The sequence below is a fragment of the Neoarius graeffei genome, chromosome 22 (assembly GCF_027579695.1).
Source record: "Neoarius graeffei isolate fNeoGra1 chromosome 22, fNeoGra1.pri, whole genome shotgun sequence".
NCBI classification, from domain to species: domain Eukaryota; kingdom Metazoa; phylum Chordata; class Actinopteri; order Siluriformes; family Ariidae; genus Neoarius; species Neoarius graeffei.
In genome coordinates, this window is record NC_083590.1 from 36,106,824 (window position 1) to 36,132,420 (window position 25,597).

General features: G+C 41.5%; 1 protein-coding gene across 1 annotated transcript in view; it reads right to left on the minus strand.

The window, feature by feature from the left end:
* maneal (mannosidase endo-alpha like) overlaps nucleotides 1-25,597 on the minus strand; it is a 30,504-nt gene that overhangs the window by 2,613 nt on the left and 2,294 nt on the right. Inside the window, exon 3 of the mRNA XM_060904059.1 lies at nucleotides 4,792-4,868. Coding sequence (XP_060760042.1) covers nucleotides 4,792-4,868 — 77 coding nt within the window. The remainder of the gene's footprint in view (nucleotides 1-4,791; nucleotides 4,869-25,597) is intronic.

Here is a 25,597-nt window from a genome sequence, read left to right on the forward strand (position 1 = left end):
AACTAGACGGGCACTTGGTGGTGTAGTGGTTAGCGCTGTCGCCTCACAGCAAGAAGGTTCTGGGTTCAAGCCCAGTGGCTGGCAGGGGCCTTTCTGTGTGGAGTTTGCATGTTCTCCCCATGGGTTTCATCCGGGTGCTCTGGTTTCCCCCACAGTCCAAAGACATGCAGGTTAGGATAATTGGTGGCTCTAAATTGACCGTAGGTGTGAAATGTGAGTGTGAATGGTTGTTTGTTTCTATGTGTCAGCCCTGCAATGATCTGGTGACTTGTCCAGGGTGTACCCCGCCTTTCGCCCATAGTCAGCTGGGATAGGCTCCAGTTTGCCTGTGACCCTGCACAGGATAAGCGGTCACGGGTAATGGATGGCTAGAAGGGCACTTGGAGAATGGACCAAGCCCTCCACCAAGGCTGTATCAAATGCTGCATCTTGCATCCTGTGACTTGGATCTGCTCCAAATTTTACTTTAATCTTCCTTGCCCCATGCTACAACCTTCCACCAAGTTTCATGGAAATCGGGGCAGTATGTTTTATACAATCCTGCTTAGATTCAGACAAAAAAAAAACAGACCAAAAACAAAGTCCTTGGCAGAGGTAATAAAAATACTGCTGCTCAGCTGAAAGGTTCTTCTTCTGGCTGCTCCCGATTAGGGGTCGCCACAGTGGATCTTTTGTCTCCATTGCTCCCTGTCTTCAGCATCCTTCTCTACCACACCTGCCACTTTCATGTCCTCTCTCACCACATCCATGTATCTCCTCTTTGGCCTTCCTCGTTTTTGTTTGCCTGGCAGCTCCGTCCTCAACATTCTCCTTCCAACATGCTCTGCATCTATTCTCAGGATGTGCCCATACCATCTCAGTCTCATCTCTCTTAGCTTAATTCCCAAGCTCTCCACATGTGCTGTCCCTCTGATGTGCTCGTTCCTTATCCTGTCCAACCTCGTCACTCCCATTGCAAACCTTAACATCCTCAGCTCCGCCACCTTCAACTTTGCCTCCTGTCTCTTCGTTAAGGGTACGGTCTCCAATCCATACATCACAGCTGGTCTCACTACTGTCTTATACATCTTATTTTTCACTTTTGCTGGGACTTTCCTATCACAAATGACTCCTGAAATCCTTCTCCAACTGCTCCACCCTGCCTGCACTCGCTTTCTCACCTCACTATCGCAGCCCCCATTTTCCTGCACAGTTGATGCCAGGTACTTGAATTCACCAACTTTCTTTACATCTACTTCTTGCATCTTCACTACACTCTCATCCCCATTCTCACTGATGCACATGTATTCTGTTTTGCTACTGCTCACCTTCATTCCTCTTCGTTCCAATGCATACCTCCATCTCTCCAAACCCAACTAATCCTCCTTTCTACTTTCACCACATATCACAATATCATCCGCAAACATCATGTTCCATGGTGACTCTTGCCTCACTTCGTCCGTCAAGCTATCCATCACTGTGGCAAACACAAAAGGACTCAAAGCAGATCCTAGATGGAGTCCCACCTTCACCTTGAACCATTCAGTTGTTCCAACTGCACACCTCACTGCTGTTTCACTGTTCTCATACATGTCTTGCACCACTCTAATATACTTCTCATTCACTCCACTCTTTCTCATACAATACCATAACTCATCTCTCGGCACTCTATCGTATGCCTTCTCCAGGTCTACAAACACACAATGTAGCTTTCTCTGGCCTTCTCTGTACTTCTCCATTAACATTCTTAAAGCAAAAATTGCATCCGACGTGCTCTTCCTTGGCATAAACCCGTACTGCTGTTCACAGATTGCTACCTCTCTTTTCAGTCTCGCCTCCAATACCCTTTCCCATAGCTTCATGGTGTGGCTCAACAATTTTATTCCTCTGTAATTACTGCAGCTCTGTACATCTCCCTTATTCTTGTATATTGGGACTAGCACACTCTTTCTCCATTCATTTGGCATTTTCTCATTCTCTAGGACCTTATTAAACAATCTTGTTAGGAACTCCACAGCCTTCTCACCCAAACATCTCCAAGCCTCAATCAGGATACCATCTGGTCCGACTGCTTTCCCAGTCTTCATTCTTTTCATGGCTGCCCTCACCTCATCCTTACTAACCAACTCTGCTTCCTGATTTGCTGTCTCTAATGAATCTGACCTTTTCTTTCTTGGATTCTCCTCATTTAATAAATCCTCAAAGTACTCTTTCCACCTTCTTAATACACTCTCTTTGTTTGTCAGCACATTTCCATTTACAGTACATCCTTCATCATTCTTACCTGCTGTACATCCCTCGCTTCCCTATTTCTCTGCCTAGCTAGTCTGTACAGGTCTTTCTCTCCTTCTTTGGTCTCCAGTCTTTCGTACAACTCCTGGTATGCATCTGCTTTCGCCTTCGCTACTGCTCTTTTTGCCTCCTGTCTCGTCTCTCTGTATAACCGCCTGCTTTCCTCGTCTCTCTGATCGTCCCAATTCTTCTTTGCTAGCCTCTTCTCTTTTATAATTTCCTGCACTTCTTTGTTCCCCCACCATGTCTCCTTGTCTTCCTTCCTCCTTCCCGATGACCACCCTAACACTTCCTTGCTGCCTCTCTTACTAGTACAGCAGTAGTATTCCAATCTTCTGGCAGACTTCCATGACCACTCAATGCTCGTCTCATTTCTTCCCTAAACTCCTTCTGATTTTCAACCTCTTTTAGTTTCCACCACTTAATCTTTGGCTCGGGGCGGCACGGTGGTGTAGTGGTTAGTGCTGTCGCCTCACAGCAAGAAGGTCCGGGTTTGAGCCCCGTGGCCAGCGAGGGCCTTTCTGTGCGGAGTTTGCATGTTCTCCCCATGTCCGCGTGGGTTTCCTCCGGGTGCTCCGGTTTCCCCCACAGTCCAAAGACATGCAGGTTAGGTTAACTGGTGACTCTAAATTGACTGTAGATGTGAGTGTGAATGGTTGTCTGTGTCTATGTGTCAGCCCTGTGATGACCTGGCGACTTGTCCAGGGTGTACCCCGCCTTTCGCCTGTAGTCAGCTGAGATAGGCTCCAGCTTGCCTGCGACCCTGTAGAAGGATAAAGCGGCTAGAGATAATGAGATGAATCTTTGGCTCCACTATTTCACGCTTCCTCTTTTTCACTTTCAAGCTCATCCTGCACACGACCACTTGATGTTGTCTAACTACACTCTCCCCTGCCATCACTTTACAGTCTCCAATCTCCTTCAGGTTACCCCTTCTGCAGAGTATGTAGTCCACCTGTGTAGATCTTCCTCCACTCTTAAACGTCATCCTGTGCTGCTCTTTCTTCTCGAGGTATGTATTGACTATTGCCAAATTCATCCTCTTTGAAAAATCAACCACCATTTGCCCTTCCACATTTCTCTCTCTTTCACCATATCTGCCCATCACGTCCTCATCTCCTCTGTTTCCCTCGCCAACATCTCATCTCATCTCATTATCTCTAGCCACTTTATCTTGTTCTACAAGGTCGCAGGCAAGCTGGAGCCTATCCCAGCTGACTACGGGCGAAAGGCGGGGTACACCCTGGGCAAGTTGCCAGGTCATCCAGGGCTGACACATAGACACAGACAACCATTCACACTCACATTCACACCTACGGTCAATTTACAGTCACCAGTTAACCTAACCTACATGTCTTTGGACTGTGGGGGAAACCGGAGCACCCGAAGGAAACCCACGCGGACATGGGGAAAACATGCAAACTCCGCACAAAAAGGCCCTCGCTGGCCACGGGGCTTTAACCCGGACCTTCTTGCTGTGAGGCGACAGCGCTAACCACTACACCAACGTGCCACCCCCTCGCCAACATGTCCATTGAAATCTGCTCCTATCAGCACGCGCTCCTCCCTCGGTATACTTTCTACCACTTCATCCATCTTTTCCCAGAAAGACTCTTTCTCTTCAGTCTCACATCCAACCTGTGGGGCGTATGCACACACAACATTGATTACCACTCCTTGAATCTCCAACTTCATGCCTATCACTCTATCTGACACCCTCTTCACATCAATCATACTGTTGACCAACTCTCCCCTCAAAACAATACCAACACCATTTCTCTTTCCATTGACTCCATAATAAAACAACTTGCATCCTTTCCACCTCGTCTCCTGCACACACAAAATGTCCAACTTCCTTCTTTCCATCATACCTACTAACTCTCTTGCTCTGCCAGTCAATTCAGTGTTCCTACCCTCAATTCTAAGCTCCTTCCCCTCCATCTTTCACGCTCTCTCCTAACACGCCTCCCCCCTCTCTTTGTCCTTCTCCGTTTTGACGCAACAGTAGCACACTTTCCACTGGCACCCTGTTGACCAACAGTACCAGAGGCGGTCGTTGTTAACCCGGGCCCCGACCGATCTGGTATGGTATTTCTCTTTTCATTCTGCATGTTAGATTTGGCACAGTTTTATGCCAGATGCCCTTCCTGACACAACCCTCTCCAATTTATCCGGGCTTGGGACCGGCACCAAGAGTATGCTTATGCACCCCCAGTGGCTGGAGAGTGGACCAAGCCCTCCACCAAGGCTCTATCAAATGCTGTATCTTGCATCCTGTGACTCGGATCTGCTCCAAATTTTACTTTAATCTTCCTTGCCCCATGCTACAACCTTCCACCAAGTTTCACGGAAATTGGGGCAGTATGTTTTATACAATCCTGCTTAGATTCAGACAAAAAGACCAGACCAAAAACAAACTCCTTGGCAGAGGTAATAAAAATACTGCTGCTCAGCTGAAAGGTTATGAGTCAGAATTATCTGACCTTCAAAAGCCTGTGCTGTGACTCAGATTTAACCTACTTGTCAATGATGTATTTGATGTTGTCATGCACGCTGAGGTCTGTCCGCTCTCGGTAAGGCTGGATGTGAAACGCCACCTACAAACAGAACACAGTTTGATGTGGAACCCTCAACATTGGCAAACATCATGCAACACAAAAATGGCTCCAAGCAGCAGATTGAGGTCAGGTTATGAGTTCCAATTACTGCTAGCTATATTCCTGGATTGAGGTCGAGCCAATCGTCCTTGCTAAAATGAATGTTAAATACTGGCATAGTTGGAGCTGAGACCCTGAAGATCTACACAAAAAGCGCTCTGACCAGCAGGGTGTGAAAGTAGTGCCACAGAGAAACGTACAGACAAGCATAGATTTTGATCAATAGAAATGTGAGATTTATGGAACTGAATTGATTTTTTGAAGATAAGAATACAGTCAATCTTTTCATGTCAGGAAATCCAGTAATGTGAAGAAGAAGAAGAAGAAGAAGAAGAAGAAGAAGAAGAAGAAAGCCTTTATTGTCATATACAGTAGTAGCTTGTGCTTTCTCCCTGTAAGGACTAGGAGTACGCCAACTTCTAGTCAGGTTGAGCAAGAACCAAGTCAGAAAGGACTTTACACTTTCCGATTTCTAAGTAACATGACAAGTCATGTTTTTTTTTTTAAATTATCTTCAAAAGTAAGAAAAAATTGGAATTAATATAGATATATTTAAGCATTGCTTAAAAGCAGAGCTCCTGACGAGTGCATGAGCAAAACATTTTCAAGGGCACAAAATCAACCTGAATAAAATATTACAGCACCATGAATAAACCATTGAGCTGTGTAGCATAGTGCAGTGCTTCTCAACCACTGGGCTGCAAAGCACCATCTAGTGGTCCGCAATTTTGAATTTTGAATTTAATTACCTCCACCAAGGAGGTTATGTTTTCGGTAGGGTTGGTTTGTTTGTTTATTGGTTGGTTGGTTTGTCTGTTAGCAACATTACGGGAAAAGTTATGAACGGATTGCTCTGAAATTTTTTCCAGAGGTGTGACTGGGCACAAGTAACAATCCATTAAATTTTGGCGGTGATCCGGACCACCTTCTGGATCCCGGAATTTTTTAAAGGATTCTTGGTGGAGGTCTGCGCTCTCCGAGTGCTTTTCTAGTTTTTTACTTGTAGTTAGGTACAATTGCTGGGTTGCATCTGACGTGACATCCACCTCATGAAGCTACGGTCACACTACAGCTTGCGATACTTTGTGATGAGTTATCGATGAAAATGAGGCATTTTGGTGGCAATATACATGTGAACTAAAAGTTGTGGTCATGTGGTAGGTGAACTGTCACACCTTTGCGTGCTTAAGCCTGGCGCAGCTTGAGCAGCTGTGCGCATTCACGGAGCATGTTGTGCATGCTCTTGGGACCTAGTCATTCTGGGAAACATCTGATACTGATTTGAGTGCAATCAGCATGCACAGATACGGACGCTGTTTTCACAGAGGCTTTGTGAAGTATTATCATTATCGCTGTCACATTTGTTTCTAGCCCTGTTTATAACGCTGTTTAAATACACTGCTTTGCTTTTGTAAATATCACACCTGCTAATAAACACTCTTCCTGCACTTAGAAACTAGAAGTCTATTTTGTAGTGTCCTGATCCCCAGATCTTTAACCCAGGCACATATAAAAAGTTGTTCTCCTCCATGCTCTTCCAGGTTTTCATCTGTGTGTCCGTGTAGAACGATGTCTGCAGCACCAGGTAGTTTGAGATGTCGGAGAACTCAACATATGGATAATTTTCCAACTCATAGGAAAAATCCTTCTTTGTTAGTGTGTAAGGATCTAATCCCACTGAGTGGTTTCTATATCCACTTCTTGGTTTTAATAACTTGCTTGTTTTCTGAACACAAACATGGCAATAAGTTCTTGTGTTAATGGACCAGACTCCACTTTTGGATCATTAATCCCTTTTGGCTGAGAATGACCTGCATGCATGGTTTGGCTTCTGGGACATCCGTACAGTTTTAAATACAATACCTACAATTAAAAACAGTTTGTTTTTACTGCATTTATTTAATTCCTGGACTTCTGTCTGTAACAGGGAGTGATGTTGCATCCCATTAATACACTTTACAATAGTTTATTAGATTCTAATAGAATAGATGAGCCAAAATAATTGGGGATCTTTTTCAATGGGCCCCAACTTGTTACAAGGATGAGTAGATGGGCCTTGAAGTTGAAAAGGTTGAGAACCCCTGGTGTACTGTATTTCACCTAAATAAATTGCTGTATTGTCTTGTGACCATAAGACCAATAATGAGATACGTATTTATATGTATTTATTCCTTTCTTTGACACTGCATGCCATGCGCCAGAAACAACACCATGATATTTATTATGGTGCGACTCTGCTGGGTTCCTGGTGGACAGCAGTGAACCAGCGCTTTCACTTTACAGCATTACAATAGAGTTACCATCCAGTATCAAACTTGATATGTCAAACAGTTATCTGGTTACATCTGTCACGTCAATTCAATTCATTTTTATTGTCAAGAATACATATATAATACCAAAAGATATGTACAAGATTCTTGACAACGAGGACTAGACACCTAATGGCGTATGTGTCCGATATTTATTAACATAAAGACCATTTTCAACACAACAGAGGCTGCAGGAGAAAATATAGCAAAACAGCAAAAAAAGAACAAGAAAATAAAAAAACAATGGAAAAATACAACATTACAACAACAAAATATTCACACACACACACACACACACACACACAAAAAAAAAAAAAAAAATCTCATCATCTCTAGCCACTTTATCCTTCTACAGGGTCACAGGCAAGCTGGAGCCTATCCCAGCTGACTACGGGCGAAAGGCGGGGTACACCCTGGACAAGTCGCCAGGTCATCACACATAGACACAGACAACCATTCACACTCACACCTACGGTCAATTTAGAGTCACCAGTTAACCTAACCTGCATGTCTTTGGACTGTGGGGGAAACCGGAGCACCCGGAGGAAACCCATGCGGACACGGGGAGAACATGCAAACTCCACACAGAAAGGCCCTCGCCGGCCCCGGGGCTCGAACCCAGGACCTTCTTGCTGTGAGGCGACAGCGCTAACCACTACACCACCGTGCTGCCCACAATTGCTATTTCGTTTAACGTATTAGTCGATTACTTCGTTAAATAACAAATATTTTTTAAGGTTACGTTTGTAGAGCAGTTGGTATCCATTTTGCCAATTAATATGTTCCACACTTTAACACCAAAAAATTTGACTGATTTTTTTACACTGGTTAACTTCCTAAATGGAACATGCAATTTATGGAATTGTCGTGTTACGTGGTGATGGATGTCACTATTTCTCACAAATAACTTCGCAACACAATCAGGCAAACTTTTGTTTGATATTTTAAACATAAATAAAGCTAATTTATTTATGCCTGTCAGACATCTCATGACGACAGGCATAAATAAATTATTATCGCTGTTTTCAAAGGCAATCCAAGGCTCAATGTTGTGTCATGCTATTCGCCTCATAACGTTTCCCCCGAGGAGGAAGTCACACAGTTCTACCGCTCTTTGCATGAGGCAGTTGCCTTTATACCGGCACATGCTTTCCTTGCGATTGGGGGCGACTTCAATGCCCATGTCGCGGCATGACATTCATATCACATGAGTGATAATCGGAAAGGGGAGCTATTGACCAAATTTGCTTGCGAGCACAGTCTTATCATTGCTAACACTTGTTTCCAAAAGCCCAGGCGTAAACTCTGGACTCATAGGTCCCCGAGAGGTGATCTCTCTCAAATCGACTTCATTCTATGTCGTATGTAAGCGCTGGTGAAACAGCCTTAGAGACTCTCAAGCACACTCATCATCCAATCCTGTTGGCAGTGATCACAGAATTGTTACTGTGTCTACCAAATTGAGTGTCCGTTCAACCAGGCGCCCGCGAATGAAACAGCTCAACTGGTCTTCCTTGATTTCCAACCCAAATCTCACCTCCTCTGTCGATGCTTTAATATCCGAAGAATTCCGAAGCCTTCCTGAAGAAGACCAATCTTATTCGTCCTTCGTGGGAGTCTGTAATAAAGTGGGGTCGTCCCTTCTACCCAAAGAACATCCCAAAAAGTCACCACTTTCCTACTGCCCTGCGGTGGCGGAGGCACGCCATGTCGCTATTAAAGCCAGCGTTCAGCTTACTCAAGCTGCCCAGGCTTCCCTTTGTTCTATGTACGTTATGCAGGAAGAATTAAGAATCCGAGCCATCCTTGACCGGTTCGACTCCAGTAACACCTTGACGGACACAAAAAGTGCGTGGAACCTAGTGAAGAAGTTATCCAACAAATCTCCAAACCCAGTATTCATCCAAGGCAAAGATCGTTTGAAGCTCTGGAAGGACCATTTTCAATGTGTGTTATCACCTGATAGCCCTACACCAGAAAGGCCAACTGAGCTCATCCAAACCTTTGAACTCAATGAGCAAATCTTCACTGGGCCGTTCGGCCGTAATGAAGTTAACTCTGCTGTTGACGAGATGAAATCTGGTCACGCTCCTGGGATGGATGGTCTCCCTGTTGAGCTATGGAAGCTCCCAAACATCCACAACTTCCTCTTCATGTTCTGCAATGAAACCCTTGCAGGCAACAGGCCCAAGGAATGGGGTCTAGCAGGCATCGTCCCTTTCCCTAAGAAAGGCAACCTGACGTTGCCTGACAACTACAGGGGAATTAGTCTAGCTCAGATCGCCTCTAAAGTGTATAACCGACTGTTACTCAATAGGTTGAGGCCGGTAATGGATAACTTCTTGCACCCAAACCAAAATGGCTTCCGTCAACTGCATTCTACTAGCACTCACATCTTAGCCCTCCGGCGCATTATCGAAGAGCTCATGAACCACCATAAAGAAGGTGTGATAGTCTTTTTGGACTTTAAGAAGGCTTTTGATTCCATCAGATGCGACACAATGTTTTCCATTCTACAAGCATATGGCGTCCCACTTAGCATGGTCGAGGCAATCAGGACAATGTATATCGATAACACTGCCGTGGTTATAACTCCTGATGGTGTAACTGAGGAGTTTTCTATCAACTCACGCGTCCTTCAAGGAGACCCCCTAGCTCCTCTGCTCTTCATCATTGTTCTTGATTATGCCTTGCATTTAGCCCTTCACATGGATAATGGGCTCACTCTTAAATGCCGTAGAAGTTCTCACCACCTTGCTGTCCATCTATCCGATCTCGACTTCGCTGATGACATTGCTCTTCTCGAGGACTCTGTGAATTCGGGCGAGGATCTTCTCCACCGAGTAGAACTGGCTGCTAAATCAGTTGGCCTTCAGTTGAATGCATGCAAAACCAAATGGATGCATATAAATTCCTCTACGGACCAATCTCTCCACGCGCTTGACAACTCTACTATCGAGAAGGTGGACGACTTCAAATACCTTGGCAGTTGCATGAACACTGCTCATGACATCAACTCCAGAAAGGCCAAAGCCTGGGGCACCCTAAATTCTCTAATCAAGGTGTGGGCTGCCCCGCTGTCTAGGGACACAAAGGTCAGAGTGTTCAAGGCCTCAGTCGAATCCATTCTTCTCTATGGATCCGAGTCTTGGTCTCTAATGAGAGCACAAGAGCAATCCTTGGATGGCATGTACACCCGCATGCTCCGCAGAGTGTTCAACGTCAGCTGGCAGGACCATTGGACAAACGACCGCCTGTACGGTTCCCTACCACGCCTCTCGACCATAATCGCCAAACGCCGTCTGGCATTGTGCAGCCATGTGTTTCGTCACGATCAACCTGCTGCACAAGTTCTCTTGTGGGAGCCTGAGGCAAAGAGCAAAGTCGGTCGACCACGTACCACCCCGAAAACGGTCCTCGAGCGAGAGACAGGGTTGAAGGAAGAACAACTCAGAGCAGCTATGCTCGACCAGCGGGTCTGGGATAGGATATCTTACCAAGTCACCGGCCCGCCGGATGACAGATGATGATGAAGCTAATTTATAAATGTATACCTTTTTCAAAGTCAGCATTTCTAAAGATAAATACAGTGGTGTAGTTGGTGTGTGAAAAGGGACAGATTTAATGAGGCGTACACAACATTTTTGTAATTTAAATAATGAGGACAAGTACTTATCACATGCATCTCCCCATACTTCGATACAATATGTGATATATGGATATATACAACAGTAATATAATGTAAGAAAGGCTGATTGCTGCAGCATCTTTTTAGCCTTTTATAATATCCCCAAACATTTCACAACTTTGTCTTTAATGAACTGTATATGATCATTCCATTTCATTCTAGAGTCCAGAATAACACCCCAAAATTTAAATGATTATTTTTTCACAATTTTTCTGTATTGCTTCTTCTGGCAGAAATGCCTTATTACAACTAAAAATCATGTACTGAGTTTTTTTTTTTTTTTGTATTGCGAGATAGCTCATTAACATGCATCCAATCAATTATTTTCTTTAATTCTTCATTCATAACCTTGACCATCTCAGAAAGGTTTCTACCTGTAATAAAATATTTGTATCATCTGCAAAATGGATGGGGAATAATATAGAGGAAACATAAATTATACATTTACATATAATAAAAATAATAATGGTCCCAAAATTGACCCCTGAAGGACCCCGCACAATATAACTTTTTGAAGTGAATCAAAATTCTTATAAGAAACATACTGTTTCCTGTTAAATAAATAACTTTTAAACCAATCACAAGCTATACCTCTAATTCCATATTTGTACATTTTCATCAATAATATTTAATGATCAACAGTGTCAAACGCCTTACTTAAATCTAAGAAGACACCTACTGTAAAACCATTTCACCTTCATTCATTGCTGACATAATTTTATTTACAAGTACAATTAATGCTATATTTGTTTCATGATTTTTACGAAAACCAAACTGATAGTCATATAACAACATGTGCTTATTTAAAAATGATAAGTGATTATACATTAAACATGCTGGCACCTTAGAAAACAATGGTAAAATAGATACAGGGCGATAATTATTTACAAGCATACTGTTATCACTTTTAAACAAAGGTGTTACTCGAGCTATTTTAAGTTCATCAAGAAAAACTCCTTGCAATAATGACAGATTAAATAAATGACATAAGACAGGAAGATGTACATTAACTGTAGACTTGACAACTTTAGCATGAACACCACTCCACCCTGGACTAGAAAATGTTAGAGATTTAATGATGCTTAATATTTCATCCGATGTAACTTGATCAACAAACACGGATGAATGATTTCATTCTATAATATAAGAAACAGGGGATTTAGAAACATCCTGGATTGTTTTTTTTTTGCAAGATTTGGTCCAATATTAATAAAAAAAAGTTGTTAAATTCATTACAAATTTGTTTCTTATCAGAAACTACAGTGGTGCTTGAAAGTTTGTGAACCCTTTAGAATTTTCGATATTTCTGCATAAATATGACCTAAAACATCATCAGATTTTCACACAAGTCCTAAAAGTAGATAAAGAGAACCCAGTTAAACAAATGAGACAAAAATATTATACTTGGTCATTTATTTATTGAGGAAAATGATCCAAAATGGCATATCTGTGAGTGGCAAAAGTATGTGAACCTTTGCTTTCAGTATCTGGTGTGACCCCCTTGTACAGCAATAACTGCAACTAAACGTTTGCAGTAACTGTTGATCAGTCCTGCACACCAGCTTGGAGGAATTTTAGCCCATTCCTCCATACAGAACAGCTTCAACTCTGGGATGTTGGTGGGTTTCCTCACATGAACTGCTCGCTTCAGGTCCTTCCACAACATTTCGATTGGATTAAGGTCAGGACTTTGACTTGGCCATTCCAAAACATTAACTTTATTCTTCTTTAACCATTCTTTGGTAGAACGACTTGTGTGCTTAGGGCTGTTGTCTTGCTGCATGACCCACCTTCTCTTGAGATTCAGTTTATGGACAGATGTCCTGACATTTTCCTTTAGAATTCGCTGGTATAATTCAGAATTCATTGTTCCATCAATGATGGCAAGCCGTCCTGGCCCAGATGCAGCAAAAATGGCCCAAACCATGATACTACCACCACCATGTTTCACAGATGGGATAAGGTTCTTATGCTGGAATGCAGTGTTTTCCTTTTTCCAAACATAACGCTTCTCATTTAAACCAAAAAGTTCTATTTTGGTCTCATCTGTTCACAAAACATTTTTCCAATAGCCTTCTGGCTTGTCCACATGATTTTTAGCAAACTGCAGATAAGCAGCAATGCTCTTTTTGGAGAGCACTGGCTTTCTCCTTGCAACCCTGCCATGCACACCATTGTTGTTCAGTGTTCTCCTGATGGTGGACTCATGAACATTAACATTAGCCAATGTGAGAAAGGCCTTCAGTTGCTTAGAAGTTACCCTGGGGTCCTTTGTGACCTCGCTGACTATTACACGCCTTGCTCTTGGACTGATCTTTGTTGGTTGACCACTCCTGAGGAGGGTAACAATGGTCTTGAATTTCCTCCATTTGTACACAATCTGTCTGACTGTGGATTGGTGGAGTCCAAACTCTTTAGAGATGGTTTTGTAACCTTTTCCAGCCTGATGAGCATCAACAACGCTTTTTCTGAGGTCCTCAGAAATCTTCTTTGTTCGTGTCATGATACACTTCTACAAACGTGTTGTGAAGATCAGACTTTGATAGATCCCTGTTCTTTAAATAAAACAGGGTGCTCACTCACACCTGATTGTCATCCCATTGATTGAAAACACCTGACTCTAATTTCACCTTCAAATTCACTGCTAATCCTCGAGGTTCACATACTTTTGCCACTCACAGATATGTAATATTGGATCATTTTCCTCAATAAATAAATGACCAAGTATAATATTTTTGTCTGATTTGTTTAACTGGGCTCTCGTTATTTACTTTTAGGACTTGGGTGAAAATCTGATGATGTTTTAGGTCATATTTATGCAGAAATATCGAAAATTCTAAAGGGTTCACAAACTTTCAAGCACCACTGTACCTCCCCATTTAAGGCAAATTTATCTGGTAGCAATTGAGATAGTTTCTTATGAATAAGTTCTTTAATAACAGCCCATGATTTTTTCAAGTTATTAACATTTTCATTAAATAATTCATCTAATGCTTATGTTCAGGTTTTTTAAAATAAATTATTCAGCATCCTTTTACATTCTTTATAGTTACTGTCATTATAAACAGTTGCATTTTTAATTGAGCGTACATATAATTTATTCTTAGTTTTAATAGAATTCTTAAGTGCAGCTGTAAGCCAAGGTTTCCTGTTTCTGTAATTCATCTTAACGGATTTCAAAGGGAAACATTCATTATACATATTCATATACAGATTATGAAATACTGTGAAAACACTCTGTGCATCACTGCAATTAAGTATTGCATCCATATTCAAATTGTTTATTTTATCTTTAAAAATCATGTTTTGCTCAGTATATTGTCTTACCATCACATAATTAGGTTTTTCACTGAACTTGATATCACCGACGATACAAAAAAATAGGAAAATGATCAGATATTTCTGTGAAGAAAATACCACTAATTATATTTCTTTTTAAGACATCACAATAAATGTTATCGATTAATGTCACTGACTATGCTCTCACTGTGGTAGTTCTATTTATTAAAGGAGCCTTCAAACAGGTCAGAGACAAAGTTGTGGAGAATCAAATGGTGCTAACCATCCAAAATTCCATTTTAATTCCAGCTTGTAATGCGACAAAACAGGACAAACACCAAGGGGGATGAATACTTTTGGAAGGCACTGTATTTACTTTCACTGTTAAGTGTATTAAGTTTCTTTAGTTTTACTTTTTTTTCTTTTGATGCAATTTTCCTCATTAATTTGTATTGGTCTGAAGTTGCTGAAGCGGAATGTCTTGGTTTTGGGTATAGAACTATTGGTCATTGTTTATGATGGCTAATCTATGTAACCAATGTCGTAAACGTATTTTATAACATGTATATCAGTTGGAATGTTCATACTGTAATCTGAGCTATCATTTTAATTGTTTACCAAATGTATCAAGACAGGATTTCATATGTAATCAGGATGTAAATGTGAATTAGCTTTGTATTCGTTGTACAGAATCATTGTTCCCCTTTAATCATTTTGATGATACTGATTTTTTTAGATGCAGTATCTGAAATGGGAACATCAGTTAGTGATGTAGGTGCAATAGGCTTATCGAATCAGTCTCATAAATTTATTAATCATTAATTCAAGTGTCTAATAGTTTATAGCTAAACTATTAAAATCAATGGGATAACTTAGTGGTGATGCTGCTATAGCGAGTATTGTAGCTCTAATGTACTACGTTTACTCTAGATCTGTTAGGGTTTTGCTGGGATTCGAACCCAGATCGCTGGTGTGATAATCCAGCAAACCCCCACTAGGCCACCAGGGGGATGACTCAAGTGCAGAGGCGTGAGGCGAAAGCAGAGTATCAAAAAAACAGTTTATTGACACTATATACAATATTTACAATCCGATGGGAAAAAACAAAAAGAAAATCCAAAAGCTCAGAAGATAACAAAAATAAAAATATCCAACGGTGCAAAGTCCAAAAACAAAAGGAAAGGCAAAAATGCTGAATGGTCAGAAGATCAAAAAGTACAAAGTCCAAAGAAAGCAAAAATATAAAAAACACAAGGGTAAAGGCAAGAAACATGGGACAGAGGAAACTAGCACTAGACAACATAGCATAAAGACTCCGTGATAAAGGAACAAACAGGGGTATTTATACACAAACTAATTAAGGAACAGGGCGGGGCAGGAAACAGGCAATCAAGACACACACAAAACACAGTGGCGGCCTCTAGAGGCCAAAACAAACATGACAAGATAAACATAACAGCGGCCTCTAGAGGCCAAAACAGTCCCAGTCCTAACAAGATCTATAACATTCATATCACAACCAAATGGGCGAAGGCAATTAGCATACTTGTTTGGCAGAGGTTGGCACTAAGTGAATGTTGTAGCAATAGACAGGACACGGATTACTCCAAAGGTACCATTTATTGAAATAGCTGACACGAATTAGCAAACTAATACTGATCAGATATAGCAACAATAGCAGCCAAGGAATAATTCAATATAAATGGTGATACAGTGTATACAAGTAATAATCACTAGTGTATAAAGCAATAGTCAGTAGTAAGTAGAATAATAACCAGCAGTAAACAGAGTAAGAAATCAGCAGTGAATATGATGATAACCAAGGCACTAATGGTGATCAGAAGTAATGGGCTATATGAAAGTGTTACAGTGTAGGGGCGAGTGAATGTTAAAATGTGAGCGGGAAATCACCTGTTTACACACCTGTCTGTGTGAGAGAGTGTGTGTGAGTATGTGGGTGTGTGAGTGTAGGCGTGTGCGCAGCTGCGCACTAACGAGATGAGGAGGAGCTAGGGAGAGAGAGAGCATGCGCAGGCACACGACAAGGAGGAGGGGAGTGAAGGAGCAAGGCGGCGCGCATGGTGTGTAGGCGAGAGATAGGCGTGGTATGTAAAATGTAGTGCGCGAGCCTTTGTGCTAGGCTCCGCCTAAAAGGGGATGGGCAACAAGGAGAGCGCACGAGGGAAAGAGACAAAGGATCTGTAGCTTAAAAACTAGTCCCAGCTAGGCCTTAAACCCAAACTTCTACTCAACCCTTAGCTACTCCTGAAATCCCAATGTTGAGGGGTGTAGTGCAACACTCCTGTCGAGGTGTTAACTTCTGTGGACGACCTGGACGTCTCTGTGAGATGGTTGCAGTTCCATCTTTCTTAAATTTTTGTACCACTTTTGCTACAGTATTCTGACTGATAAGTAAAGCTTTGCTGATCTTCTTGTAGCCTTCACCTTTGTGGTGGAAAGAAATTATTTTCTTTGGGGAATTCTGAAGAGACAAGTTGAGCATCACTCTCCATCCAGCATTCAGTCACTAAAAGAGGTCATTGTTGAAGAATGGAAAAAGATTGATGTTGCAAAATGTCGCCAACTTGTTCATTCCATGCCTAGAAGACTTGGTGCTGTCATTAAAAATCATGGAGGCCATACAAAGTACTAGATGCAGTAGTTTTTGTTGTGGGGTGTACTCATTTTTGCACCACCCTAATTTGAGTAAAACTGAAAAATGTGTAATCTAAGTTATATTATTAACCTTACTTTCACGTTATAAGTTAAACAGATGTTATATTAAACTTTGTCTTTTCAACATTTTGGAAATTGTTTGTGTTCATTGAGATATTGTTTAAAATGTTACTTTTCAAAGGGGGTGTACTCATTTACGCTGAGCACTGTGTGTATAATGAATGTTTCCCTTTGAAATCCGTTAAGATGAATTACAGAAACAGGAAACCTTTCGTATGAAACCCCTAAATAAGAGCTGGTCCCACCAATTCACGTCATAATTAGTTGATTAAGATCCACCTGTGTGCAATCAAAGTGTCACATGATCTGTCACATGATGTCTGTATAAATCAACCTGTTCTGGAAGGACCCTGACTCTGCAACACTACTAAGCAAGCAACATGAAAACCAAGGAGCCTCCAAACAGGTCAGAGACAAGGGCACTGTATATACAATGGATAAATGTTAAATTTACCATACTGTAACAGAATGCTGTGATTTGCAGTTTAGCTAGTGTTGGTCATATCATTATTAACATAAACATACAGTTGTGTTCAAAATTATTCAACCCCCAATGCTGTAAAGGGTTTTAGGGAATTCAGTGTACATTTGTAATTGTGTTCATAATGACATCTTACAAGGACTTGTTAAAGAACCAAATGCAACTAAAATGACATCAACTGCTTTTGTAATAAAGTATTAAATGGCCTTTTTGTGATTTCTTCATTGACACAATTATTCAACCCCTTTAAGACTACCACTCTTAAGAACAGAGGTTCATTCAAGTGTTTTCAATCAGGTATTGAAAACACCTGTGGATGTCAACGAGCATCAATCAAGCATAATAAGCACCAATTAGGCAGATTTAAAAGGACTGTGATACTCAGCTCCTTCTAGACATTTACTGGTGTGTTGACAAACATGGTGAAGGCAAGAGAATGGTCCCAGAAGACAAGAGAAGAGGTTATTTCTCTTCACAAGAATGGCAATGGATATAAGAAGATTTCCAAAATGTTAAACATTCCAAGAGATACTATCAGAAGCATCATCTGTAAATTCAAGGCAAAGGGCACAGTGGAAACGCTACCTGGTCGTGGCAGAAAGAAGATCCTGACGGCGACTGCTGTGCGCTATCTGAAGCGCCAGGTGGATAAAAATCCCCGTGTGACTGGTGAGGAACTGAAAAAAGATCTGTTAGATGTGGGCATTGAGGTTTCAGCACAGACAATAAGGCGCACACTGCGTAATGACGGCCTCTATGCCAGAACTCCCAGGCGCACCCCCTTGCTGACTCCAAAGAATAAGAAATGTCGACTACAGTATGCCAAAAGTCATGTGGACAAGCCACAAAAGTTTTGGGAAAGTGTTCTGTGGACTGACGAAACTAAATTAGAACTGTTTGGGCCCATGGACCAGCACTATGTTTGGACCAGGCCTATGAAGAAAAGAACACCTTGCCTACTGTGAAGCATGGCGGGGGGTCAATTATGCTTTGGGGTTGTTTTGCTTCTAATGGTACAGGGAAGCTTCATCGTGTGCAGGGTACCATGAATTCTCTTCAGTACCAGGAAATCTTGGAAGAAAATGTGATGGAGTCTGTCACAAACCTGTGGCTTGGGAGACGTTGGACCTTTCAACAGGACAATGATCCTAAGCACACATCCAAGTCCACTAGAGCATGGTTGAAGATGAAGGGCTGGAACATTCTGGAGTGGCCATCGCAGTCACCAGACTTAAATCCGATTGAGAACCTCTGGTGGGACCTAAAGAAGGCAGTTGCAGCACGCAAGCCTAAGAATGTGCCTGAACTGGAGGCTTTTGCCCATGAAGAATGGGCTAAGATACCCGTTGGTCGCTGCAAGACACTTGTGTCAAGCTATGCTTCACGCTTGAAAGATGTTATAACTGGAAAAGGATGTTGTACTAAGTACTAAGAATGAATGTCACTTGGGGGTTGAATAAAACTGATAATGATGTGAGCACAGAAAATACATTTGTGGCCATTTTATTATAAATGCTATGTTATATTTGTCTAATTTACAAGTGCCTCTTTGATTTAATTGTAAATAAGATGACTGAAATGATCAAAATCAATGTCAAACTGGCCAAAACACTTAATTTCAGTGGGGGTTGAATAATTGTGAACACAACTGTAACTGAAATAGATAATAACTCATACCTTGAACAATGTATTTCACAAACGTTTATGGGTCCGAGGAGAAATTATTTGTTCACGTTGTTCAGATCCTTCAGATTAGAAGCAGGCACAACCCTTCCATGTTGGTTCTCAACCATAATCCGGCCGTCCAAGGACCAGCATCATTTAATCAATTTGTCTTTCTTCATCAAGCATGCTTTCCAAAGTAGAGTAGCAGGAAACTTGGTGATCCTCGTTTATATAAACATTCATAGCTGAAAGTTCATAATATTCTTCTTGGGTAGGTTGGTCTGTAGCTATCTGTGGCTCTTCAGTGGCTAATTCCGTGTGTGGACCCATCTCATGACCTGCTAATGACCTCGTAGGTTGGGAGTGTAGCCTCTTCCAGTTACTAATCACTCTATCGAACTCCATATGTGGCAAATTTTACCAACACGGGGTGTGACGCACCCTCCTGGGGTCTTCCAACTTGGTGCATCCGATCAATGTGATTGGAAGTGACAGGATGCTCCAACTTCAAGCAATGATTAAACAAGTTTGGCATTTTTGTGGCAATGTCTTCATTCTCTGTCTCCAGAACTCCAGTTATCCTCAGGGTATTTCTACGATTATACTGCTCATGGTCATCTAATTTCTGCTCAACTTCCTTGCATTTTACCATCCTTCACAATCTCCTTGAGTTCCATCACTTCTTTTTGTAGTCTTTTATTCATCTCCGCAAAATTACTGAATTCTTTCCTAAGATCGTTGTTGACATCCTTGAGAGAACTGATCTCAAAATGAAGTTGACCCGTAATTGCCTCTTCTAACTTGCTAATGACACTTTCATCACTGAGGGTGAGTTTAAACACTTTGATGAAGTCTTTCTGATCAACTCTCATGGCTATTGAGAGCTTCCTAGGCCACATATAGTTACGTCCACGCATGTGTTGGAGCTCAGACTGCACAGCTACAGACTGCAAAGCATGCGCACACTATTAGGACTAATTACCATGTACCTGTTCCTGATTAGAGCGCAATCCCTGCACAGACATATAAGGACTCTCAGTAACACATCATTTGTGAAGTATACTCTCTGTACCCTGTGTCTAACATTACCAAGCCTTGTATTTTGTCTCGCTTTTCTGCTTTTGACCCAGTTTGTGTTTTTAGACTGAGTATTGTACTCCCTCTGATATCCTGTCTGTGGATATCAGACCATTCGACCACTGCCTGTTATTCGACTCGGCCTTTGTCTACATTTTGGATCTGTTTGCGAGCGTGCTTTCGTTAAAACTCTTCCTGTACTTACATTCGTCTACTGCCCTTAACATGACAGCAACTGTCAACTGCCCAACAAGCTTGTGGACTAATAAAACTGTTTTAACTGGTTTTATTTGAAACTGTTGTGAACATTTTCTGTAAAATGTATTAGTAAATAATCCCACGTTATTTTTAAAAAGCAAATTAAAAATAAGTGCTGGATAAAAACCCATCTACCTTCAGTGTTTAAGTCTAGGCTGAAAACATATCTGTTTAGTCAAGCCTTTTGTTAGTTTTATTTAGTAAAGGTGTAGATCTGGAGGGTCCTCAGGCATAGTGTTTTGGTAAACTGGGATGTATGGATGCTGTCAGCCCCCCACTCACTCGCTCACTTGGATTTGTTGACGGTGTAGTCACTGGCTTCATGTCCCGGGGTGCCCTCATGCCTGTGTTACCTTCTGGCTCTCCCCTTTTAGTTATGCTGTCATAGTTAGTTTTGCTGGAGTCCCTGCTTGTACTCAGCGCAAAATGTATACTGTTTCTACTCGTCAGGTGACATTGGGCATGCCTAACAACCTGTTTTCTCTCTCTTTCTCCCCCCCTCCTTCACTCTGTCTGTCCCTCTGAGTTACATGTCGATCTTGAGACCAAGATCCTGACCTCTTCTGCTCCTTGAACCTGCGTGATCCATCCTGATGCCCTATATCTGGCTGGAGTCTCATCACGTTGCTCCTGTAGAGGACTGCCTCATATGGACAGTCAAAAGTAGCACTTGGGAGATGCTCTGGACACTTGCAGTAATGCTTTTATGTCTAAGGATTACAGATGACTTGCTAACTTTACGACTGCAGTTGTCATGAACAGTTTTGTACTCAAGTTTCCATCAATAAACAGTTTATAACTTCAACAAAACAGACTTCACGTTAAATCTATAATTTTCCTGGTTTCACAGCTATACTTTGACTCTATAGGACACTGTTATAGACGTGAGTGAGTTATAATCATGTTGTCTGTTATCACCCAAATGAGGATTGGTTCCCTTTTGAGTCTGGTTCATCTCAAGGTTTCTTCCTGATGTCATCTGAGTTTTTCCTTGCCACCGTTGCCTCAGGCTTGCTCATCAGAGATAAATTACGGATAAAATTAGCTCATCTTTAATTTTCTGTAAAGCTGTTTTGCAACAATATCTGTTAAAAGCGCTATACAAATAAACTTGACTTGACCTATGAAAATAAAGATACAAATTTTGTTGCCCGGTAGGCAATACGTTGCCTTGCACTTACGATCGGGTTCCCTGTGGTGGTACACGTACATACGGACATCGTATGATCACAAAAGCCATCAAAAATCAGCTTGATGTTTTCTCTTAAGTATGAGGTTCCGTTCTATGATCATTTGCAAATAAAGATTTGGCGATATAATAACACACTTTGTGACATGGTGCTATTGGGAAAATAATCATTGTCAGCTGCTTCTCATTGATCTTTATTACACTGCACAGTCGCTGATTTATTTCCTATAACAGCAAACCCTGCACTGTTTTATTCCTTACTTCATTCTTGTTTTTTTTTTTTAAATAGTGGTTCTTCAGTTTTGCTGTTTCTTTCTATTTTGCCAAATAGATGTCTTCCAAGCCCTGTGATGACCTGGTGACTTGTCCAGGGTGTACCCCGCCTTTCGCCCGTAGTCAGCTGGGATAGGCTCCAGCTTGCCTGCGACCCTGTAGAACAGGATAAAGCGGCTAGAGATAATGAGAAAATGTCTTCCAAGTGTGACCTTTGTTGGAGACTCGTGTAGTTTTAAAGTTCATCTAAATCACTTTCCGAGGACCACAGAGCTCCTAGAGTCCATAACCCTCTCAAACAGTTTTGCAGAAATCCTGACAGATGCTACTGACACATGGATTTGAGGAGTGTAAGTGTAACAGAGCTCGTATTCTTTTAACAGGAGAGCTCTGTATCAAAGACAGGAAAATACAAACCAGGATTCCCTTAAAATATACAGTATATACGTATATGAAGGTGAGACACCTACTGATTTTCCACTGTGTCATTGCTTAACTGTTCTCGCAAACTGTTTCCATGGCAATAATGTTTGTTTTTTTTTCAGGGTCCTTGCTGTTGCTTGGAGTTGTCAAGGTTGAAATACAGTATAATCTGGCTTGCCTTCAGGTCCATGAAGGCCACAGAAAGAGATCTAAAGAAATGCCATGGATTGGAGCTCTGCAGTTAGAATCTGTCGCTCTCTTTGTCTTACTCTGGAGCTTTTTTCCCCTCTTTCCATCTTGATAAGTGCTTCATTTTTTATGGGTGTGAAGGCAGAAAGCTCATTTCATGCTACATGACAGATGGCCATGCTCTTCTGAAGCATTTTGCTTTGACACACATTTCCCAAATTAAAGGTTGCCGTTCTCCGTGTGTGTCCATTGAATCATCATCCGGCTCGGCAGGGATAAGCTCTTTCATCACTGCTCTTCCAACACCGTTTCTTATGACTGTATTGTCTTTACAATACACATTTCAATTTACAATCCATGCTAATGCAATGGCCATGGAGTACTGTGAAATAATCTGTGATTAATAAACTGTTTTGGAATGGAAATTGGGAATGGGAAGTTTTATGAAAGGTTCTTTGTAATTTTTAGAAAATCAGCATACATTCACATTCAGGATTATCCCCAACACATCTTTTAATAACTGAGTCATAATTTTTGTTCCTTTGTTTTATCACTGAGGAAAATATTGCAGTTTATTTATTTATTTATTTTTTATAATTGTCTTTTGATTTTTATAACAATTTTAAAGCATGCCATACATGGATTATTGGTAAAACACAGTGTCTTACAAAAGTATTCATCCCCCTTGGTGTTTGTCCTGTTTTGTCGCATGACAAGCTGGAATTAAAATGGATTTTTGGAGGGTTGGCACCATTTGATTTACACAACACGCCGACCACTTTAAAGGTGAAAATTGTTGTTTTATTGTGACACAAACAATAAATAAGATGAAAAAATAGAAATCTGGAGTGTGCATAAGTATTCACCCCCTTTTGTATGAAACCCCTAAATAAGAGCTGGTCCAACTGATTCACTTCATAAGTCACATAATTAGTTGATTAAGAGCCACCTGTGTGTAATCAAAGTGTCACATGATCTGTCACATGATATCTGTATAAATCAACCTGTTCTGGAAGGACCCTGACTTTGTAACACGACTAAGCAAGCGACATAGAAACCAAGGAGCCTCCAAACAGGTCAGAGACAAAGTTGTGGAGAAGTATAGATCAGGGTTGGGTTATAAACAAATATCCCAAACTTTGAATATCCCACAGAGCACCATTAAATCCATTACAAAAAAATGGAAAGAATATGGCACCACTACAAACCTGACAAGAGAAGGTTGCCCACCAAAACTCACAGAGCAGGCAAGGAGGGCATTAATCAGAGATGCAACAAAGACACCAAAGATAACACTGAAGGAGCTGCAAAGATCCACAGCAGAGATGGGAGTATCTGTCCATAGGACCACTTTAAGCTGTACACTCCACAGAGCGGGGCTTTATGGAAGAGTGGCCAGAAAAGAGTCATTGCTTAAGAAAACACATTTGGAGTTTTCCCAACAGCATGTGGCAGACTCCCCAAACACATGGAAGAAGATTCTCTGGTCAAATGAAACAAAAATTGATCTTTCTGGCCATCATGGGAAACGCCATGTGTGGTGCAAACCCAACACCCTGAGAACACCATTCCTGGTGGTGGCAGCATCATGCTGTGGGGATGTTTTCATCTGCAGGGACAGGAAAGCTGGTCAGGACTGAAGGAAAGATGGATGGCACTAAATACAGGGCAATTCTGGAGGAAAACCTGTTTGAGTCGGCCAGAGGTTTGAGACTGGGATGAAGGTTCATGTTCCAGCAGGACAATGACCCTAAACATACTGCTAAAGCTACCGAAGTGGTTAAATGGAAACATTTAAATGTCTTGGAATGGCCTAATCAAAGCCCAGCCCTTAATCCAATTGAGAATCTGTGGGATAACTTGAAGATTGCTGTACACCAACACAACCCATCTAACTTGAAGGAGTTGGAGTAGTTTTGCCTTGAGGAATGGGCAAAAATCCCAGTGGCTAGATGTGCTAAGCTAATGGAAACATACCCCAAGAGACTTGCAGCTGTAATTGCAGCAAAAGGTGGCTCTACAAAGTACTGACTTTTGGGTGGTGAATACCTACAGTGGTACTTGAAAGTTTGTGAACCCTTTAGAATTTTGTATATTTCTGCATAAATATGACCTAAAACATCATCAGATTTTTACACAAGTCCTAAAAGTAGATAAAGAGAACCCAGTTAAACAAATGAGACAAAAATATTATACTCGGTCATTTTTTTATTGAGGAAAATAATCCAATATTGCATATCTGTGAGTGGCAAAAGTATGTGAACCTCGAGGATTAGCAGTTAATTTGAAGGTGAAATTAGAGTCAGGTGTTTTCAATCAATGGGATGACAATCAGGTGTGAGTGGGCACCCTGTTTATTTAAAGAACAGGGATCTATCAAAGTCTGATCTTCACAACACATGTTTGTGGAAGTGTATCATGGCATAAACAAAGGAGATTTCTGAGGACCTCAGAAAAAGCGTTATTGATGCTCATCAGGCTGGAAAAGGTTACAAAACCATCTCTAAAGAGTTTGGACTCCACCAATCCACAGTCAGACAGATTGTGTACAAATGGAGGAAATTCAAGACCATTGTTATGCTCCCCAGGAGTGGTCAACCAACAAAGATCACTCCAAGAGCGAGGCGTGTAATAGTTGGCAAGGTCACAAAGGACCCCAGGGTAACTTCTAAGCAACTGAAGGCCTCTCTCACATTAGATAATGTTAATGTTCATGAGCCCACGATCAGGAGAACACTGAACAACAATGGTGTGCATGGCAGGGTTGCAAGGAGAAAGCCACTGCTCTCCAAAAAGAACATTGCTGCTCATCTGCAGTTTGTTCAAGATCACATGGACAAGCCAGAAGGCCACTGGAAAAATGTTTTGTTGAAGGATGAGACCAAAATAGAACTTTTTGGTTTAAATGAGAAGCGTTATGTTTGGAGAAAGGAAAACACTGCATTCCAGCAATATGAACCTTATCCCATCTATGAAACATGGTGGTGGTTGTATCATGGTTTGGGCCTGTTTTGCTGCATCTGGGCCAGGATGGCTTGCCATCATTGATGGAACAATGAATTCTGAATTATACCAGCGAATTCTAAAGGAAAATGTCAGGAC